This window comes from Chiloscyllium punctatum, chromosome 22, assembly GCF_047496795.1.
Source record: "Chiloscyllium punctatum isolate Juve2018m chromosome 22, sChiPun1.3, whole genome shotgun sequence".
Lineage (NCBI taxonomy): Eukaryota > Metazoa > Chordata > Chondrichthyes > Orectolobiformes > Hemiscylliidae > Chiloscyllium > Chiloscyllium punctatum.
Window position 1 is genome coordinate 45,653,143 of NC_092760.1, and position 21,495 is coordinate 45,674,637.

The 21,495-nt window shown below is 41.4% G+C and overlaps 1 protein-coding gene across 1 annotated transcript in view; it reads right to left on the bottom strand.

Moving 5' to 3' along the window:
* Positions 1-19,588, bottom strand: part of LOC140493362 (uncharacterized) — a 42,340-nt gene extending 22,752 nt beyond the window's left edge. Inside the window, exons 1-2 of the mRNA XM_072591760.1 lie at positions 19,355-19,588; positions 5,131-5,228 (exon numbers count right to left, since the gene is read on the bottom strand). Coding sequence (XP_072447861.1) covers positions 5,131-5,218 — 88 coding nt within the window. The 5' untranslated portion in view covers positions 5,219-5,228; positions 19,355-19,588. The remainder of the gene's footprint in view (positions 1-5,130; positions 5,229-19,354) is intronic.
* Between the last annotated feature and the right edge of the window lie 1,907 nt (positions 19,589-21,495).

The following is a 21,495-nucleotide window of genomic DNA, read 5'->3' on the forward strand; positions in this document are numbered from 1 at the left end:
GCTCCTCTGGTTTGCTCTGTCTGATCCGATTATGCCTCAACACCACATTCCTGCTACCCCAAATAACCTTTGACTTGCTTGTTAGTCAGTAATCGGACTCTGCACTAAAATATTCAATGACCAACTAAGTTGCAATGTCACTGCGTCAGATCACACAACTCCAAACTTTAAGCTCAGGACCTCTCTCGCAGTCTCAAACCAGATTATAGGAAGCCCTAAGGTTTCGGGATACATGTCAGAGAAAGCACCGAAAAGTGACACAATTGTTTGCCAGGTTTTGGTGATTGACTCTAAGAAAAGAAAACTGTAGTAGCGCAGGGACAGAGTATCCAAGAAGTGGCAATCTCACATAAATTGCTGCACCAATATTGTTTTTAATGTAACAAAATTTCTGACAGGAGCTAATGGTCAGGGCTCATTCAATAATGCAGAGGTGTACTTCCCTTCTGACAGATCTCTCTTGTACAGGACAGTTGGAGGAAGGCAAATGTTTTCACAGGAGTCAGCTGGACATGTTCTGAAATGTAAGTACCCAGCATCACAGACAGCACTTTGTTAGCTATTGCCGAAAGTTAAATACATAAGGTAAGTGTGAGATTAGGATGCAGGAATGGTAGGGATCCAGGTTGGTATGGGAAAGGGTGCTGGCGTAGGGTTTTAATTAGGTAGTGGTTAGAATGCCAGGTGTTACAGTAGGTCGAGATGGTGTGGTAGGAGAGGTATCTGGGGTGTGGAGGTTGTCAAGTTTGGGGAGGTAGAGTGGGCACAGTGTCAGGTCCCAGAGGGTTGGGTTTATTGGTGTGGCAGGAGAGTCAGGTCCAGAGCAGGGGAATATGGTATTATTTCTGGCAGAGGGAGAGCGAGGGTGGTGTCCGAAGCGGGCTATGTGGTGGTCAGGCTTGGAGCAGGAGAAGGCTGGGTTGATGAGGACTCAATTGGTAATGGGAAGGTGTAATTGGGTGGGGGTGAGGGGGCATGTGAGGTGGGGTCTGTTTTATAGTTAATCAGAAGTTAGACTAAGTATTTAACGGTTTAACTTTTCCTGAATAATGATTTACTTAACTTCAGCTTCAGCCTCTGAATTCTCTGATTGAATGGTTACTTTCCTGGGGGCTCCTGGCACAGGGGAATTTCCTTGCAGAATCTTCAATTTCCCTGAACAACTCCTTCAGAGTCTGCTACAATGACCATTCTGCAGAATCCCCATTTGCAACTGGCAACTACACTTCAATCGATTTCTGGCCATTGGAAAATTCAGGTCATTGTATTTTCAGCCTTCACAAGGTTAATTAAAGAGTACAGAAACGCTATTTAAGTATGAGGCCAACCGTGAATAAAATGACAAAGGGCAAAGGTTCAAACTGGAATAAACAAGATTAGGATGTTTTATATCTATATTATATATGTAAACACACACACATATGAAGGAGTCCCAGCTAAACTGGAGTCAATGAGAATCAGGAGCAAAACTCTCTATTGGTTGGAATCATACTTGGCACAAAGGAAGATGGTTTTGTTTGTTGAAGGACTATCATATCCACTCTGGGACACCTCTGCAGGAGTTCCTCAGGCTGGTATCACATATTCAGCTACTTCTTCCATCATAAGGTCAGAAAGGATGTTTACTGATGACTGCATAATGTTTCAGCATCACTTATGACTCCTCAGCTGCTGAAACAGGCCATGTCCAACTGCTGCAAGACTGGAACAATGTCCAGGCTTCAGCTGTAGACAAGTAAGATCCACACCACACAAGCTCAAGTGATGACCATCTCTGGAGAGATCTCTAGAGAGAATATAACTATTAACCCTTGGCATTCAATGGAGTTACCATTGAAAGCCCCACTGTCAATCTCCTGGTGGGGGGGTTACCATTGACCAAAAACTGAACTGGACTTGTTTAACAAATAAGAGAGGTCAGAGGCCAGGAATCTTGCAGTAAGTAACTCACCTTTTAACTCCCTAAAGCCTGTCCACCATCTACAAGGCACGTGAGGAATCTGATGGAATGATTCTCACTTGCCTGAATGAGTGCAGCTCCAACAACATTCAAAATACTTGATATCTGCCAGGACAAAGCAGTCTGTTTGATTAGTGTTGCATTCACTCTCTCATTCACTGACACTCAGTAGTACTAATGCTTACCATCTTCAAAATCAACTCTAGAAATTTACCAAAGCTCCTTAGATAGCAAATTCCAAATGAACAACCACATCTAGAAGGTCAAGGGCAGCAGATACACGGGAACCCCACCACCTGTAAATTCCCCTCCAACCAACTCAACATACTGATTTGGAAATATATCACCATTCCTTCAGTGTCCTTGGGTCAAGGTCCTGGAATCCCCTCCCTGAAAGCACTGTGGGCCTACCTACATCAAATTGGAGTTGAGCAGTTCAAGAAGGCAGCTCAACGTTATCCTCTCAACAGCAGCTAGGGGCAGGCAACAAATATTGGGCCAGCTGGTGAAACTCACATCCCATCAGTTGGAGAGTGCAAGAAAAATAAGTTGGGAAAATTTAGAAAGCAATTCAGTGACATGACTAAAAATACTTATATTTTTCCAAAATGATCAAAAAGCTTTCTTCAATTATAATAATCTTGTCAGCCTATGGTGCACTAAGTGACATCGTTATATCGGTCATCTTCCAGAAACAGAAACTATGAAGCTTTTTTTTATTGCAAAAACAAATGGTGTATGGGGTCATATGTAAACCTATTTCTTAATGGGTGATGGAGGACTGCAAACAGTCAAATCTTTATTGGAGCTCAGCTATCAGTCCTGAAAAGAAAGATGCACTGAAGTAAATGGTGGAGTTCATTATAATTTATCTTTCTGAATTTAAATTCACTATATTCAGTTATCAACCAAATTAGCCCACATTTTAGCTGTATTCTAAATGTTTGAGTTTCAGCACTAGAATAAAGTGAGAAGGAGAAGGTGTTGCAGCTTTTTTTTTGCCATGTTGTTTAACATTATCTTTGCTACTGAGAATAAGCTCTGACAATGAAGCACAAGCAACTCACAATCAAGCTGTTATAGGTGAGAATAAATTCCTGTATATTGGTAGTGATTAATATACCAAGTCATTAAAGGCACAAGGAATGAATGAAATGCTACATCTTTCCATTGTGTGAGCAACTATGCAAGTGTCATGCACCATTTAAATGTAACTGGAATTCCCAGTAAAGTTCAATGGCCCAGAATGTGTGGCAGTAATAGCAGTAAGATTGTCACTGCTGACTGTTATTACAGTTTTACTAAGAAAGGAGACAGACAATTGACGTTTGTCCTCTTGCACTTATTAGGACAGATGCACAAACACAAATTTGAAAGGGAGCACCAATACTATATACATTTTTACCACTGTCAAAATTTGTGATTCTTGCACCTATCTCTGGTAAGTTCAGGGATGAAAAGCTTCAGTAGAATGTTATTTTTATTTCAGCATTGCTCAAATTATGACTGTAAAACTGACAATTTGTGGCATCTGCATTTGTGCAGTAAGATGTAGAAAATACATAAGAATAGATAAGTTGTCAGCAATAGACTGCTCTGCCACAGGGTGCACTGTCAACTAAATCATTACTTGTTCCAAACTTCAACTATTTATACGCTACTTCAGCAGTAAGGAGTGATGAAAACATAAAAGCCATGATCAATCAGGAGTAACTGAAGTTTTAATGTATATTAAGTCATAATTACTAACATACAACTTTTCCGGCCCAATAAAGCAAATTTAGCAAGCCTGTATTCTGTCATATGTGTTTGTCTCATAAGCCGCAATCTATAATTCACTTCCTGCCTAATGATTTAAATATGATTTATATTCCCTAATTTAGAATTCCTGTCTTAGAGTCTGTGTGAATTAATCAATCTGATGAGTTAATGAAATTGTTTTTTGTTGGATGACAGATGCCCTGTAGAACATGTCAAATTCAAAGTAACACTGCAACAGAGAAGGTTGGTGGTCTAGTGACTGCTAAAACATTATAGGCATCATTTTGATATCAGTAGTAGTGCTATTCATTTACCACTGACTGTAATATTCAGGCAATTTTATTATTTAATAGAAGAAGATCTTGCCATGTGAAGAATCACAATCATCTTTGTATCCTCCCTTGTGAGGTTCATTTGATTTACATGCCAAAGTATTATAGTGACAAATTTAACAAACTTGTTCTTCCAAATTAAATTTTTCAGAATGTTACTGGCCCTGGGCTTCCCAATCTAGGCTATTGAAGTCCTCAGACCTTCATAAGAGAGTTACTTAATTTACCAATGTTGGTATTTAGCCTGTTACACGTTCTAACTTACACAGCATAATGTTTCAATGTTTTGTGTTTTGTGATAAGGAAGAATCTACAGAAATCAGCTCCAGTTTTACCAGTTTGCAATGGAAAAACATCTTTTCACTTCAACTAGTCATGATTTTCGGGAACCGAAGCACAACTCTGAGTGAGGACTTACTGTCTGATCGGAGGCAGGGAATAAACTGCAAATAAAAATAAATATTTTCCTTCTAACAAGATGCCAATCATAAGATCCTGAGTTGGATTATTCACCCTGTAACTCGTCCAGATTCTTTGTAGTTCAATGCAATGACCTGCAACAGTATAATCCTGACAGGATTGCATCACCAAATTTATTGCTAATCCCATTACTAGTAACAATACAAGCTCTGGAGAAATGCTACCTACTTATACAGTCAGCTTTTGCTGAAATTAAGTACCCCTTCCCACACTGCATGCCCCACTCTGATCTCTGATGAAATGCACCACCTAGTATGGTATGGAGCCAATTTCACCATGGCATTTTCTTGTTCATTCCTTCCTCTACTGCTTCTAACATTAGCTTCATTAGAATGTTTTGTTTTTCTCCAAACCAAGGCAAAACAATGATGGGTACACTCTCCCCTGTCAATCAGCCCATCATCAAACAACAGTCAACCCTCATGAACAGAAAGAAATTTGGAAGAGTGAAAAAGAATTCGAATGTAAACGTTATACATGGACTTGAAGTGTGTATCATATATATCTAGATATTTTATATATTTATGATTTTAACAAAAGAAAACTCTGGACATTTAAAGCTTGTCGCTGTTGTAGACCCATGTTCTTCATCCATACCTGTAGTCCCATTTTTCTTTGAGTTCAACTTTTTGTCCAGAGCCTTGAGAATGAGCAAATCTTTGTGCCATCTCTCCACTGGTTCCATTTTAGACCTCCTGAAATTTTACAAAGAGACTAAATGTCAGGAGTTGATGGGGGAGCTCACAAAGATACACAGGATGTGCCAGGTCTATAATACAGGCATTTTTCCTATAAACAGATTTGGTTAAACTTAAACTTATTAGTTGTACCAGACCAAAAGAGTGGCAGCTAAGAATTTCATTAAAGTATCATAGAACATTCTCTGAACAAATGTATCATTGGCTGGGCATTTCAAAGACATGGCATAATATTGCAGAATCTGTAACCATTCTAAAGTAATTGGTAAATTGGATTTTTCCTCTTTAAAGTCCGCATTGTCCTACTTCCGCAATAGAGAGGGAGTGACAACTGGTGACAGTTTAACCTGAGGGTCACTATACGTCAGGCAAGAGGGGAGGTTGAGAAGGCATGGCAAGAATAGGAATTGAACCCATGTTGTTGGCATCAATGCTCTGTGTCAAAAAAAATAGCCACCCAGCAAACTGAACTGAACCACCTCGTCCAGTTGCCCATTATTATTGAGCCTAATGATTGAATGGGCCAAAGCCCGGTCAAACACTTTAGCATGACGTGTTGACCATGATATTGTATACTTCTGGATTTCAGAGTGCAATAGCTCTCACATCAACCAAACAGATGGTATAGTTGGCTCTCGGTTACAAAGGGACAATCTTATCCCAGTTACAACTCATTTAAAAACATGTAACTTTTTCAAGGGTTTTTAACATCATAACAATAGCATAACGTGGTATGTCTTTACTAATTCAATTCTAATTGTGTCTCACAGCATACCTCAAGGAGAAGTGCAGAAATCACCAACTATAAGTCCTTGAATTCTGTGTTTGAGCTCCAAACGTTGCAGTCAGAAGGAAAAAAATAAAACTGGGAAATGATACAAATCGGTCTGGTTTGTCTTGTGGGGCTGAAAATGAAATTCTTGCCAGACATTCACTTACCAATTTCACTGTTTTTTTTTTAAAAACTGTTTCCTCTGGATAATGACAGTGAATACTGACACTTTGCCATCATTAACATTTCGAAATCTGGGCAGTTAGTATATATGTTCTCAAAATGAGGATTGTTTTAATTATTTTATTAGCATATTCTTGAAAGTGCATTAGATTTACAGTAAAATTGAAATGATCATAATGCAAAAGCTGAGAAGACTCCACAAGCCAGATAGCACTCGAACTGGTTTTGGAACTCTGACAGAGAGAAGATTATGCTAGTGTACATAAAATTAAATAACCTAATGGACATTCTAACGAATGAACTAATGATGCACATTCTGTGCTTTTCACATGCAAAACTTAAAGGAGCTGATGTCCACATGCTTTAGAAGACTTATCAAACTTCCAGGGTTCATTTCTACTCAGTGAGATGAAATGTATGTTTGCTTTCATAGCAGTTGTTGGTGGTCTCTGGCCCAAGTAAGAAAGATTAGCAAATAGTAGATATAGGAAAAATACCAAACCTAATTTGCAGTTGTGCTGGTCTGGTTGAAATCAGCATCTACAAACTGTATCAAAGATACTCTTCAGCACCTTCCAAACTCATGACCATTTCCATCTAGAAGAAGAACAAGGGCAGCAGATATATGGGAACTGCACCACCTTCACGTTCCCCTCACCATCCTGACTTGGCAATATGTTACCGTCCCTTCACTATTGTGGAGTCAAAATCCTGGAAGTCCGTCCCTAATGGCATTGTGGTTCAACTCACAGGTAGCCTGCAGTGGTTCAAGATGGCAGCTCATCACCACCTTCTTATGGACAACAAGAGATAGGCAACAAATGCTGGCTAGCCAGTGGTGCCCACATTCCACAAACAAATTTTTAAAAATTGTGATTGAAGTACACTTCATTCACTCATGTGCTAGGACCTAGAAACCCAATTACTTGATAAAGTCAAGACACATCAGATGATCTTGTCACTGATGTGAGGACAGATTTAAGTGGGCAGAGCTGGTGGCTTAGTGGTGATGTTATGGACTGGTAATCCAGACGTCTCGGCTAATGCTCTGAGAACATGGGCTCAAATCCTTCCCTACCATGTGGAATTATCAAAATGCTTGAAATGAAAAGCTGGTCTCAATAATAGTGATCATGAAGCTGTTATCAATTGCTGCTAAAGTCAATTTGGGTTGTTAATACTCCTTTGGAGGAAGGAAATTTACCATCCTTACCTGGTTGGGCCTACATATAACACTAGAACCAGAGCAAGGTGCTTGACTTTAACTGCCTCCGGATTGGCCAATAAGCTATGCAGTTCAAGGATAATTAGAGTTGAGAAACAAATACTGGTCTTGTAAGTGATGCTCAACAATAATAAAACATGGCAGCTTGTTTAGATTTCACACAGGATTGAAAAAGGGTGATGAATTGAAAGACATAAGATGAATAAAGAGAAGTTTCCAGATGCTTTGCAAAATATGAAGTTGCTCTGTACAGACTGGTGTATTTAACGTACACAAGAAATGCTTTATATACACCATAATGTGGGGAGAATATGAACATGCAAAAAAATTACAGGCATTTTATATGGTAGATTATATTCAATGATCATTCCCCAACAAAAATTGGCAGATTTCAGTTAAATTCAACACAAGACAACCAAGGCAGTTGTCACGGAATAGCATATTATAGGTGTAAAATATCAAGACCTAATATCATAGTGCTTTGGAAAGCAGAGTATATATCAAGATCAAAAACTCAGAAAAATTAAAAATAGATATAAGTGAGTTACAGTTAGAGTCATAGAGGCCTACAGTACAGATGGTCCTTTGGCCCATCACATCTGCACCATTCAAAAACCACCAAATATTCCAATTCCACTTTGGAGTATTTGGCTAACAGTTTTCTATTCCTTTTGGCCAAACACAGAGACAGAATAGAAAATAAACAACTCCTTGGGTTGGCATGGGGGCTCAGTGGTTAGCACTGCTGACTAGCACCAGGGACTGGGTTTTGATTCCACCCTCTGGTGACTGTTTGTGTAGAGTTTGCACATTCTCCCTATGTGTGCATGGGTTTCCCCTGGGTGTTCTGGTTTCCTCCCTCAGTCCAAAGATGTGAAGGCTAGCTGGATTAGCCATGGGAAATGTAAGAGTTATAGGGATGTCCGGGGAGGTGGGGGGGGTGGTGGAAAGGGGGTGTTGAGTCTGGGCGGGATGCTCTTAGGAGAGTTGGTGTGGATTCAGTGGGCTGAGTGGCCTGCTTTCACACTCTACAGATTCTATAATTACCTCAAGTCAATCATAAGTTTTTAATCTTTTGGAGTACAAACAAGATTTAGGAGCAGAAGTAAGTTACTCAGGCCCTTCAGCTGCTCTGCCGTTCAATAAGATCACAGCTAATCTAATTACTACAGATTCTTGCCTGCTCCAATAACCTTTCTTCCTCATGCTTAGGTTATCACATTGGCCACAGAGTAAGGAGACCAAAGCTATGCATGTTATTCTAATGCAATCCAATATAATATGAAGTTTTATATGAAGATTATATACTATATATAATTTTATATAATGATATAATTTGTAAAATAATGTTAGGTTTCAGGAGATTTTAAGATACATGAGCTGGTTCCCTTACTACGTTTTGCCTGTTTTGTTGATTTCCTCAGGACGCATTTCACTTCACATGTAGAACAAAAATATCTTTGAATCATGTTCAACATTATCAGCTGTTACTTTTCAGGCTTGCTCCTATTGCCCTTCACTTGTACTCACAGAAAACAGCTTCCAAGACCAGCACTGAGAGCTTGCTTGAACTGAATGTTCAACTTAATATGTAGTGAGTGGGAAGTGCAATAAGATAACCCTTAACAATCAGATTATAGCAAATATAGAATTATGACATTCAACTTTGAGATCAAATCAAAATAGACCATAACAAATTGATTGCCTGTTGTACACAGAGGTTTACTTTCCTATCAATTAAAGTCAATGGAATGGAAGATTGTGTGGGATGTATAAAGTGTGGTTGATTCATTGCTGTGGAAGGTAGATTTCACCTCCTTAGTTCCTATTCTATATGGAGGAAAACACCACACTAACAAATGGCATTTTATATCTAATTACTAATTATGCTTATTGTGTGCCGCAAAATTGTTCGAAATAATAATGTCCCAATGGAATATAAAGCTTTTTTTCTGAGTTCAACAAATTTCACTTCAGGATTCACAATGATTTTGCTCTGTGTATCGGATGAAGTGATACACAGGGTGAGATTTTCAGTTACCTGCAGTTGATGGGGAAGAAAAGAAAAAAAAGCAGTAGGATTAGGAGATGGTGATCCAGATAATGTACCAGGCTCTCAGCGAATCCAGGATGGATTGGGTGGTGGCATGTAAATTAGGGGAGCCAGGAATCCGCACTTCTAATTATCAGCTTGTTAAACACCTTGAAGATATTGCTAATGGACCAGGAGGGCCAGAAAGAGATTTCAAATCACAAATTGTCAAACCCTGTCAGTCAAGTGCGTAGATGTTATATTTAATACAGAGAACATGTACAAAAACAAAAATTGCTGGAAAAGCTCAGCAGGTCTGGCAGCTTCTGTGAAAAGAAATCAGAGTTAACGTTTCAAGTCCAGTGACCCTTCCTCAGAACCATAACACAGAACACATACATTTTTTTTCAATTATGACAAATTTTAATGATTAGGCAATCTCAAGTGACATCATATTCGAATTCCAAAGCCAAAAAGTGAGGTACCGAAAAAGCACAGCAGGTCAGGCAGCATCTGAGGAGCTGGAGAATTGACATTTCAGCTCTCCTGTTCCTCGGATGCTACCTGACCTGCTATGCTTTTCCAGCGCTACACTTCTTGACTCCGATTGCCAACATCTGCAGTCCTCACTTTCTCCTAGTCAATCGTTTTCCAGTTGGCCATTTCTCTGAGAAGTGAGGCTACTAACTTTCTGATATTCTGCCTTTTCTCTTCAAAAGGCAGCGACAGGCCCCATCATAGCCGATACCTCCCTTGGCTGTTCTTGCTCAGTAGGCAGCTCCTGCAGTTTGCTAATGACGAGCAATGGACTCTGCACTCACCTCCAGCCCAATTTACATTTCAAGACAGCTTTACATCAAGGATACTATCGTAAAATGGAATCATGACCCAGAATTCTTTCAGGCATCAGGTTCTCAAGTCCGGCTTGAAAGTCACATTCAATCTCTGAGTGAGTTTGATTAATAGTAGATAAGTCATGAACTTAGGAGTGTTACTCAGAGATCACTAATTAAATTGATTTTTCACACCTAAAAATATAAGTAAGTTCATCACTGAACATTTTATTTTGAAGTATCCCAGATCCACTCTCAATAGAAAGCTAAAGAATTGTCAGTCTATTATAACTAACTAGGTGTGAGTTATTACTCTCTTCCCCCATCTGTCTGAATATCAAAATTTACTATGGCTGGTTTTGTACAATAATGGCTATTTTGAAGCCCTTCCACTAAAGTCATAATTAAGAGCCTAAGTCTATTTTCAGGTGATTTTTGCTCAGTACATTAGGTACTAAAGAGTCTGAAAGATGGCTGAGATTGTGTATGAAACTGAAACACTGATTTAACCCATTTTTTAGCACTTGACATAGTCTTATAGATTCCAGTACAAGAGGCCATTCTTCCCTGTTAGCTATCTGCAAGAGCCCTTTAGGTAGTCACACTCTGCCACTTTCACTGCGCCTTGCAATTCCTAGTCGCTAGAAGGGCTTATCAAATACCTTTTCAAAAATCACAATTGAATTAACTGAGTTAGAGTTGAAGACTTCTAATGGCTCTGACTCACTTGTCTGAATAGTTACCCGGGAAAGATTGGAGGATTAAAACCTGCTCTGACTGTAACTGGGTAACCATCCAAACACTGACCTAGTGAATCACACTGACTACTCTGTCTACACATGACTAGAAATAAGGTATTCCCTGCCACCACACCCCCAACTCAAAAAGCAATGACTCATGGCCATCTGTGAGAACACGTTTTGCATAATTTCTTTCTTAAGCCCTTATTTTTAAATAGCTGTTGACTCTCCCAAAAGAGAAAACATCCTTTCCACATCCACCCCTGTTAAGACCCCTCAGGGTGTTATGTATGTTGGTCATGTTGCCTGTTACACTTTTAAACTCCAGCAGATACAAGCCAAATGTGTACAACCTCTGCTCAAGAAAAATTTTTTATTAGTCTTAGTCTAAAATTAGTCTAATAAACCTCTGAACTGTTTCCAATACATTTACATCCTTTCCTCTACAGATGTAGTCTTGTATAACAAAATCATAACCTCCCTACTTTGTATTCAATTCCACTTGCAGTAAAACATAACACTCAATTAGCTCTCCTGATTACTGCTGTACTTGCATATTTACCCTCTGCATCACGAGATTTTTCACTTGTCCAAATCAAACGTAATTTGGCAATCATGGCTCCAATCTCACAACACCTGGATATTTGCCCGAAACATCTTCAATCACAAAAATCTGTAAATCTGGAGATCATGCCCCCAAAGCCTACATCAATATCATTAAAACATAAAGGGCAATATTGTCGTCGCCAGTTCCTGTGGGTCACCACTGACGATAGAGCACTGGTATCTCCAGAATTTCCTCCAATTCCTTTACTGTAGGTGCTATCAGGGAGGAGGTGTAGGTCTGTCAGTATGCAAGGGCAAGAAAAACAAATGGGTAACATAATGGGTAACATTAGTCTGTCCATCAGGCAGCCAAACATCTATCCCAATACCATTAAGTTGATTTATTGTTTTTTAAGAACTGCCTGTCACAGTGTAGGCGAAACTCACACGATTGTCTTACATTAGTGGCATTAACTTTTCGAACCACCTCTCTTACATCTGAGTCATAAAGAAACCACGCATTTTTTTTAAAACATCTCCTTAAATTCCTGGTGGCTTGAATAAGTTCAATACAAACAGACTAGAAATATTAATTTTTTTTATTAGCAAAGATATTAACAACACAATTTTAATGATATAAGCATCATCATATCCTTTCCTACAGATTGGTTACCAAACCTCACAATTAAATTAATATATCTGCGATTTGGAAGCACAAGTTTAAAAACAGAGCCAAACCTAATTTAAAATGTGCACTCTTAAGAATCAGTAGGTGTTATTATAACTTCTAAGCTAATTTTTGGAATCATTTTAGTGTCACCATCTTCCTCAGTGCCACTGCCTACTTTTCGATCAATGTATTTTCTTTATCCAAAGTTATTCTGCTTTGTTTTGAACCGTGTTTACATCTCAGTATTTTAATGCACACTAAATTTCAAAGTTTTTAGGCAAAATAACCTTCATTCTTAAAGTCCACATTCTACGCCAACTCACTTGAGCCTCTCACAATCTGAATGTGGAATCAAATTCTATTAGCTTATGTTGCACTTATCTCACTGTTTTGATTTGCATTTCCTATGCAAGGTTTTCACAAAATTAAAATTCAAAATTTCAGAATGCAATATTGAAAATATTAGTGAGAATCCTGAAATCATAAGAAAATATAAGAACCAGAGTAGGGGTAGGCAACTCAGCCCCTTGAGCCTGCTCCGCCATTTAATATGAACATGGTTGATGTCATCTCGGTCTCAACTCCACTGTCCTACCAGATCTCCATAATCCTGTAACCCTTAATAAAAATCCATCTCCCCCTTATATTTACAGAAGTCCAGGTTTCTACCTTACTCTGGGCTCATGAATTCCCGAGGTCACCACCCTTTGAAAGAAGCAATTTCTCCTCATTTCTATTTTAAATCTGCTCTCCATTACACTAAAACTATAACCTCTCATTCTAGATTGCTCCACATGAGGAAACAACCTTTCTGCATGAACTTTATTAATCCCCTTCGACGTCATATATACTTCAACTGCTCAACCAAGTTTCATAAGAAAAACTCCCTCATCTCTGGAATCAGTCAAATGAAAATCTTCTGAAATATCTCCAATGCAACGATATCCATCCTTAAATAAAGGAACCAAACCAGTACACAATACTGAAGATGCAGTCTCACTAATAAATTGTGCACTTGCAGCAACACTTCCCGACTTTCATACTCTATTTCTTTAGCAATAAAATGCTAAAATTCCATTTGCCTTCCTTATTATCTGCTGAACCTGCATGTTAGTTTCTGTGATTCATGTGAGGGGACACCCAGATCCCTCTGCATCAAAGTGCATTGAAGTGTACTCTTCATCTAAATAATAAACTGCTTTTTTATTCCTCTCACTAAAACTTATCCATGTCAAGTTGCATCTGCAAAATTTTGGTTCACTCACCTAATCTAACTAAATTCATTTGAAAAGTGAAACAAATTTAAACTTTTAAATCATTTTAAAGTGTGAGCTCAGTGATTATACTACTTTATGGTCTATATTATACATTTTGTTTGTTGTTTAACAGAGAGGCAGAGGTAGGGGAGGAGAGAGGAAACAAATTAGGATACAGTTGGCCAAGAGGAATTTGGAAAGTTGGAGACTGCGTAGGGGAAAATAAGGGGGAGGGCAGTGTAAAAGGAGATCAGCAACTGATAAAGTGAAGCAGATAATAGTCAAGGCAAGGCAAAGAGAGTGTGAAGCTGTGGAGCTGTGAAGGTAGTTGAATCAAAGCTTCAATAACACTGTCTACCTATTTTGAACAATGTGCTTTCTGACCCTCTGTCATCCAGACAGCTCTCCACTGCACCTGCTCCATTCTCCATTCCACTGCTCTAAACCCCCTCCCTCCAAATGCAATAAGGACAGAGTCGCCTTACCTACCACCCCACCAGTGTCTGTGTCTGATGCATCATTCTTAAATATTTCCGCCAACTTCAACTAGACCCCACCACCAAGAACATCTTTGCCACCCCACTCCTCTTTGTTGTGGTTCTGTTCGCCGAGCTGGGAATTTGTCTTGCAAATGTTTCGTCTCCTGTCTAGGTGACATCCTCAGTGCTTGGGAGCCTCCTGTGAAGCGCTTCTGTGCTGTTTTCTCCGGTATTTATAGTGGCCTGTCTCTGCCGCTTCCGGTTGTCAGTTCGAGCTGTCCACTGTAGTGACCGGTATATTGGGTCCAGGTCGATGTGTTTGTTGATATCAACAAACACATCGACCTGGACCCAATATACCGGTCACTACAGTGGACAGCTCGAACTGACAACCGGAAGCGGTAGAGACAGGCCACTATAAATACCGGAGAAAACAGCACAGAAGCGCTTCACAGGAGGCTCCCAAGCACTGAGGATGTCACCTAGACAGGGGACGAAACGTTTGCAAGACAAATTCCCAGCTCGGCGAACAGAACCACAACAACGAGCACCCGAGCTACAAATCTTCTACCAAACTTTGAACACTCCTCTTTGCCTTCCACAAGAACCGTTCCTTCGCCAATCCTTGGTTCATGCCACACTCCCCACCAATCCCCTGAACCCCCAGGTATCCTCCCCTGCAACCAGAAAAGATGCAAAACTTGCCGGCACACAACCCCCCCCCCCCCCCCACCTCCATCCAGGGCCCCAAATAGTCCTTCTGGGTGAGACAAAGGTTCACCTGCCTCTCCTCCAAACTAGTTTTCTGCATCAAGTGCTCTCAGTATTGCCTTCTCTGCATCAGTGAGACCAAACCTAAACTCAGGGCAGGTTTCACTGAGCACCTCAGCCAGGCCCTCAAGGGCTGAACTGATTTCCCAGTCACTGCCCATTTTAATTGTCCTTCCTATTCATTTTCTGACATGACCATCCTTGGCCTCCTCTATTGCCACAGTGAATCAGACCACAAACTGGAGGAACAACATCTCATCTTCTGCCTGGGCAGTCAACAGCCTGGAGGACTCGATATTGAGTTCTCTAGTTTCAAATAACCTCCATTCCCATCCCCCGACTCCCTTGTTATCCCCATCTCACCCTTTCCATTCCTCTGACTGACCCTTCCTTCCAGCTACCAACTGGACTCATCCCTCCCATCGACCAACCTGGTCATACCCTCTACCTGTGTTCACCTATCACTACCTCACCACTCCGACCCTCTCCCTACCCAAACCCCACCCCCTACTTTATCTGCAGCTTCCCTTACACCCAAGCCCAGTCCTGAAGAAGGGTTACACCTGAAACGTTGATATCTCCACGTCCTGATGCTGCCTGACTTGCTATGTTCTTCTTGCTTGTTTACCTTGGATCCCAGCATCTGCAGTTTTTTTGTCTCCTAACAGAGGGGGTGGGCATCCAGTGAATTCCACCAGCTGCTAATTCATTAATATTCTTAATTAATGTTCTTAAATTGCACCTAAAATAAAAACTTTTCAAAATGTAATTCTATTGTCCAAAAAATCTTGAGCCCAGTCTCATGTGTATGCGTTTTGTTGCATTCTGATTGGAAGTGTACTTTGCAAAGAACAATTCAGCCACAAGTTAGACATTGTGATAGCCTGATTTTATACACAGTACTTATGTTTTTACACAGAAAAGCACCCCAACACACTGCTGTGAATGCAACAAAAGTATTACCCCTCTGGATAACAACTTTAAATAATAAGCAAGCTTTTCAGTGCTGTCCCCAATCCTCATTCTTTCCATTTTTCTACTCATTTCCTTCTTTACTGTTTCACTCTTCCAGCTCCATTGAGATTTGTATCTCCTTCACTTCTCTTCCAATCCTCTTTCTCTATATTTGTGTTCTCTCATCTCCTCTTCATGTCTGTTTTATCCTTTTTCTCTCCTACATTTCCTTTCATTCCCATCCTGCTTTTTAGCTGTCTCAGATACAGTTCTCTTGCTTTTCTTTTGTTGAGGGATTTTAAAGAAATGGAATAGACTACCTGGTAGAACCCAGCATGTGGACATAAGTACTTGACACTGACGAACAAAGACATGGGTGCAAGTTTGAGAAATTGCAAGGCTGAGGGAGGGCTGGAGGCTGATAATGTTATGTATAAGCAAAAGCTGGTGAAGATACAAAAATGGACAATCTAGTGTTAAGAGAGACAACACTGTCAGTAGCCAGTAGTGCCTTGTGCCCAAGTAGTGTTGATACTTTCAAAATCAACCAGTAGTGATTGATCAACATATAGTGATCTTTGGAGCAGATGAAACATGCTAGGGGCACTGCCAGTGTTTATCCAGAGCCCTCCTGAACTTGCTTCTGCAGCTGCACGTCATGTCCAGAGGAACTTCATTTCTACAAACGTGTTATAACAGAGGTATCATTACATTGATAATCATGCTAACAGATATGTTGTAGTGCAGTGTAGGCACCCAAAGCTCTCGGTTCAAGTCTCAGCCAAGGACATGTTCTCTATGGAAGGGGTGTTTGTACCAAGGCAAAACCGGTTGATTGCCTTCTGTAGGATGGCTGACAGTTACTTGCTCTATACGCTGGCAACGTGAATCCACTGTAGTAGTGTGTACATAACTGTAGCTCAATCCAATGAAAGTCTGTGCCCAACCCACAGAATGAGGATAGGAGAAAATACAAACAGTTTTTAATGATAATTGTTATGAACAATGTTTCAATTTTCCAAAGCCAAATTGTTTCCAGGGGCATGTTTCTATCAATAAAACCACGGCTGTTACTCCAAATGTGTTTCTAGGAGTTGACAAACTTCAGTGATGGCTCTGCTATTGAAGAGCAGTCTTCTTAGACAGCAGCCTTTGCTGGGGTCCAGCTTGGTGGATTGACAGCAGTACTTACGGTCCATTGAGTAGAATGAGTTCTGAACATAGTGCTTTTGCACCTTCAAAACCCCTGGGCCACAGTCTCCTCTATCACATCCATCAGGCTTGACGCTATTCTGTGCTGCTAGGTGCTCTGAGAGACTCCTTTCCAGCTTCAGCACACACGGGGAGCTCACACAAATATGCTCATTACATCAGGGCAGTAGCTGCTTTTGGGCTGCATCTTCATGTTGTGTGGGATGATCAGTCCTTTTGGAATTTTCCATGGTATAAGGTTAACTATTGCATTACAATAAAATGCAGGACACTACTGAAGGAAAACTATACACTGCTTGCACACACCGCCAGCAAAATCCCACAAGCCTCAATTATCACTGGGTTATAGAGTCATAGAGATGTACAGCACAGAAACAGACCCTTCAGTCCAACTTGTCTTTGCTGACCAGAATTCCCAACCTAATCTAGTCCCACTTGCCAGCACCCAGCCCATATCCCTCCAAACCCTTCCTATTCGTATATCCATCCAGATGCCTTTCAAATGCTGCAATTGTACCAGCCACCACCACTTCCTCTGGCAGCTCCTTCCATACACGTACCACCCTCTGCATGAAAAAGTTGCCCCTTAGGTCTCTTTTATATCTTTCCCCTCTCACCTTAAATCTATGCCCTCTAGTTCTGGGCTCCCCCACCCCAGGGAAAAGACTTTGTCTATTTATCCTAACCATGGCCTTTGTGATTCTACAAATCTCTATCAGGCCACCCCTCAGCCTCTGACGCTCCAGGGAAAATAGCCCCAGCCTGTTCAGCCTCTCCCTTTCATAACATCCTTCTGATAAGAAGGAGACCAGAATTGCACGCAATATTGGCCTAACCAATGTCCTATACAGCCGCAACATGACCTCCCAACTCCTATACTCAATACTCTGACCAATAAAGGGAAAGCCTTCATCACTATCATATCTAACCTGTGACTCTAATTTCAAGGAGCTATGAACCTGCACTCCAAGATCTCTTTGTTCAGCAATACTCCCTAGGGCCTTACCATTAAGTATATAAATCCTGCTAAGACTGGCTTTCCCAAAATGCAGCCTAGCATTTATCTGAATTAAACTCAATCTGACACTCCTCGACCCATTGGCCCATCTGGTCAGGATCCCTTGCAAAGAGTGGCTCAGTGGTTCGCACTGCTGCCTCACAGTGTCAGGAACCCGGTGTGGCTTCGGGTGACTGGCTGTGTGGAGTTTGCACATTCTTGCTGCGTCTGTGTGGGTTTCATCCCACAGTCCAAAAGATGTGCAGATTAGATGCTTTGGCCACGCTAAATTACCCATAGTGTCCAAGGGATGTGCAGGTTGGGTGAGTTAGCCATGGGAAAGAGGGTTACAGAGATGGGGCTGGGATGGTCTTCCGATGGTCGATGGGCCGAATGGCCTGCCTTCACACACTGCAGGGATTCTGATATATCGCATTGCCACCATTAAAACATAACCACTTCCACGGGGTGCAGACAGCACAGCAGAGCCACATTTGGGACCTGAACATTCATGGCTCCAAGTGAACCAAATCGCGCCCAGAGTTAGTGACGGGAGATCTCAGCCGTTGGGGTTATTCCGGTGAAGGCACAGCCCCCGGGGGCACTTCAGAGGGCGGCCGCGATGGTTGCTCCAAATAGCAGCTCGCTCCCCCGCAGGAAGCAGCCCCCGGCCGGGCTGCTGCACCTCGGCCAGCCCACGGGCACCGTGCCCCCCCCTGCGGTACTCTGATCACCGCCCACTCTCATTCGTGATTCTGCAGAGGTGCCCACTCTGTCAGACCCAGAGCTGGCATGCAATTCTGACAGCGATTTAGTACAAGCCATTCAGTTAGAAATGCGCAGGTTGAGTTTTTTTCTCCCCCCCACCCGCTTATCTTTTTCTGATGCTCTGAGCATTGCAAGAGGGAATTTTCACTTGGCAGGACCTTTCAAACATCTCGGGACATTCAGCGTGTCTTAACAGTTTATCAATGCCTTGGGAAATCACTGTAGGAATCAGAGGCGTGCAAACTTAACGAACGCCCAGGAACACCTTAGAGGTTAACGGAATAATCATTATTTGATGCCAATGTATAATATAAAGGTATGTATCACAGGTTAAAACAATGATTGACCATAGGTCTATCCGTTCATGGGGGTTAATGACATTTCCTCGATATTTTTGCGCTGCTTCGGGATTCATCATCCCTGCTCTCCGCCAGTACTGTACATGCGGGTCACCCAGAACACTGGATTTATTTGCAGCAGGGATAGACTGATTATTTCAATGGCTTCTTCACCAGCAACATTGACAGCAATCCACGACCAAAACACACCTCAAGTCCCCACTGCACGGGGAAAAAAAAACAAATATAAAGTGCGCCGTCTTACCTTGTATTTTCCCGTTCTGACGCTTTGTGGAGATACTGCAGTACAGTCAGAAACTGGCTAGAAATAAAAGGAGCAGCCTTACCTGGTAGAGATCTGGAGTCTGTTAAAACACAGTTAGCCATCCATCATTCTCTTCCAGCGGCCCTTCTGAGAGACTGGTGACTGCCTCTTATTGAAAACTCGGACTCCTCATCTCCCTGGGTTATGCAATCGGATGCCGCCCTGCTGTCATTGGCTGGCTTTCCCAGGGAGTTCGGTGTATCCTGGATACAGTTTGCAAGATAATTTTAAGACGTAATTGACGAAATCCCGAGAGAGGAACCTCCCTGCAGATTGGCTGCCACAGCCAATCATTAAGGAGCCAAATTGGGGTAATCCTCAAACGCCAACTCGCCACCACCCCCGCTCGGAAAACTCTACATCACTGGAAGACACGTCAGAACATCACTAATCTTGTAAACTCTTGCAATGAATCCTTCCATCAAGCTTCCCTGGTCGAAAGTAAACAGGATCGCTTCATGCCCAAGTTGGATTCAGCATGACACTAGACTGATGGGAAATCGGTCTTACTGTGTGAAATTTATATGCCCTTATATGCCCAGACTTAATCTTCAGGAGCTCCTCAGAGTAGTGTCTTGACTGAACAATCCTCAAGCTTTATCAATGATCTCCAGCAGAAGGCCAGGATTGGGGATAATCACTGATGATTGCATAACTTTCCATGCCATCAGGCTTGGGCTGAGAAGTGGTAAATAACATGTGTTCCTCACAAGTCCCAGGCAATAATCTTCTAGAAACAATGTATCCAACCATGTCCTCCTAACATTGAAATCCCTCACTAATCAACAATCTGAGGGTGTGATTGATCAAAAACTCAGTGGGGACTACCATGTCTCGACAACCTTTATATGAGTGGCTCAGAGTCTTGAGGTTCTGTGGCTAGTAACTTGGCACCCCATCCCTCAATCCTAGTCAATGCACAAGTCAGGAATGAGATGAAAAACTCTATGCTTCCATGGCCGATTGCAGCTCAACAACATTCCAATACCTTCCAGAACAAAGTAGTCTGCTTGATTTTTGTTCCATTCATCACCTTTAACATTTACTCCAGTTGCAACCATCATACAGTGGCAGCAGTGTGTGCCACCCACAAGATGTATGGAAACAACATTTCAACAATCCTTCATAGCACTTTCCAAATCTGCAAGCTGGACATGTAGAAGGACAAGAACATTGAAGAGATGCATGAGAGCATCACCATCTGTAAGCTCCCCTCCAAGCCACACAGCATCCAAACTTAGAAATTTACTGCTGTTTATTCACTATTGCTGGGTCTAAACCATGGAAGTCCTTTTCGACTTGTACCATAGAGATTGCAAGGGCTCAAGATATCAACTCAACTTCTTCAGGAAAATGTAAGTTGGGCAATTAATGGCCTAACCTAAGATGGTCACATTCCATGAAAAAATAAATAAAAAACCCCATTTCCTCTGCCAAGTCATTGATTGTGCTACTATCTCTGAAATAAGGTACTCAACTTGCTGACAACTCCACGACTGACTGTTCTAATTGTGATTCTGCCCCTCAGTGCATAAGTGGCAATCTATATGGTTACGATGGTGGTAAGATCCTCATCTTTCTCAATGGCTTACAGCCTATATCCCAAACAGTTGCCCATGCCATCCTCCTACAAACTCCCTCTATTCCATTTAGTTGGATTGACATCTCCTATTTCCATTCCTGTCTGCTAAGTCATAGCCAAAGAATCACATGAACATATCCTTTTCCTATTTTCATACCCTTAGTTCTGGCATCTCCCAAGGAATTTCCTACTGGATACTTCTTATTTCTAATCTGCTTGCTGTACCTCAGCAACATTATTCAAAAATATGATCTTAGATTCCAACTCTAAAGTGATGACAGCCAATTCTATCTCACTGCTACCTTACTCTATCCATTCACTGTTTCTGAATTTCAGGCTGCTTGACTGGCCATTATAGCCAAGAACTCCATTGACCGACCTGACCACACTGAACCAGACCAACTGAAAGCCTGGTATCCTATTTGACTCTGAGTTTAGATTCTGACTTCAGATCCTTTTCATCATCAGGGGCCTATAGTCCTACCTCTGAATCCATCTTGGAGGAAGTCCAAAGAAGGTTTACAAGAGTGATCCTCGCGATGAAGGGTTTGACATATAAGAAACAGTGAGGGTTCTAGATC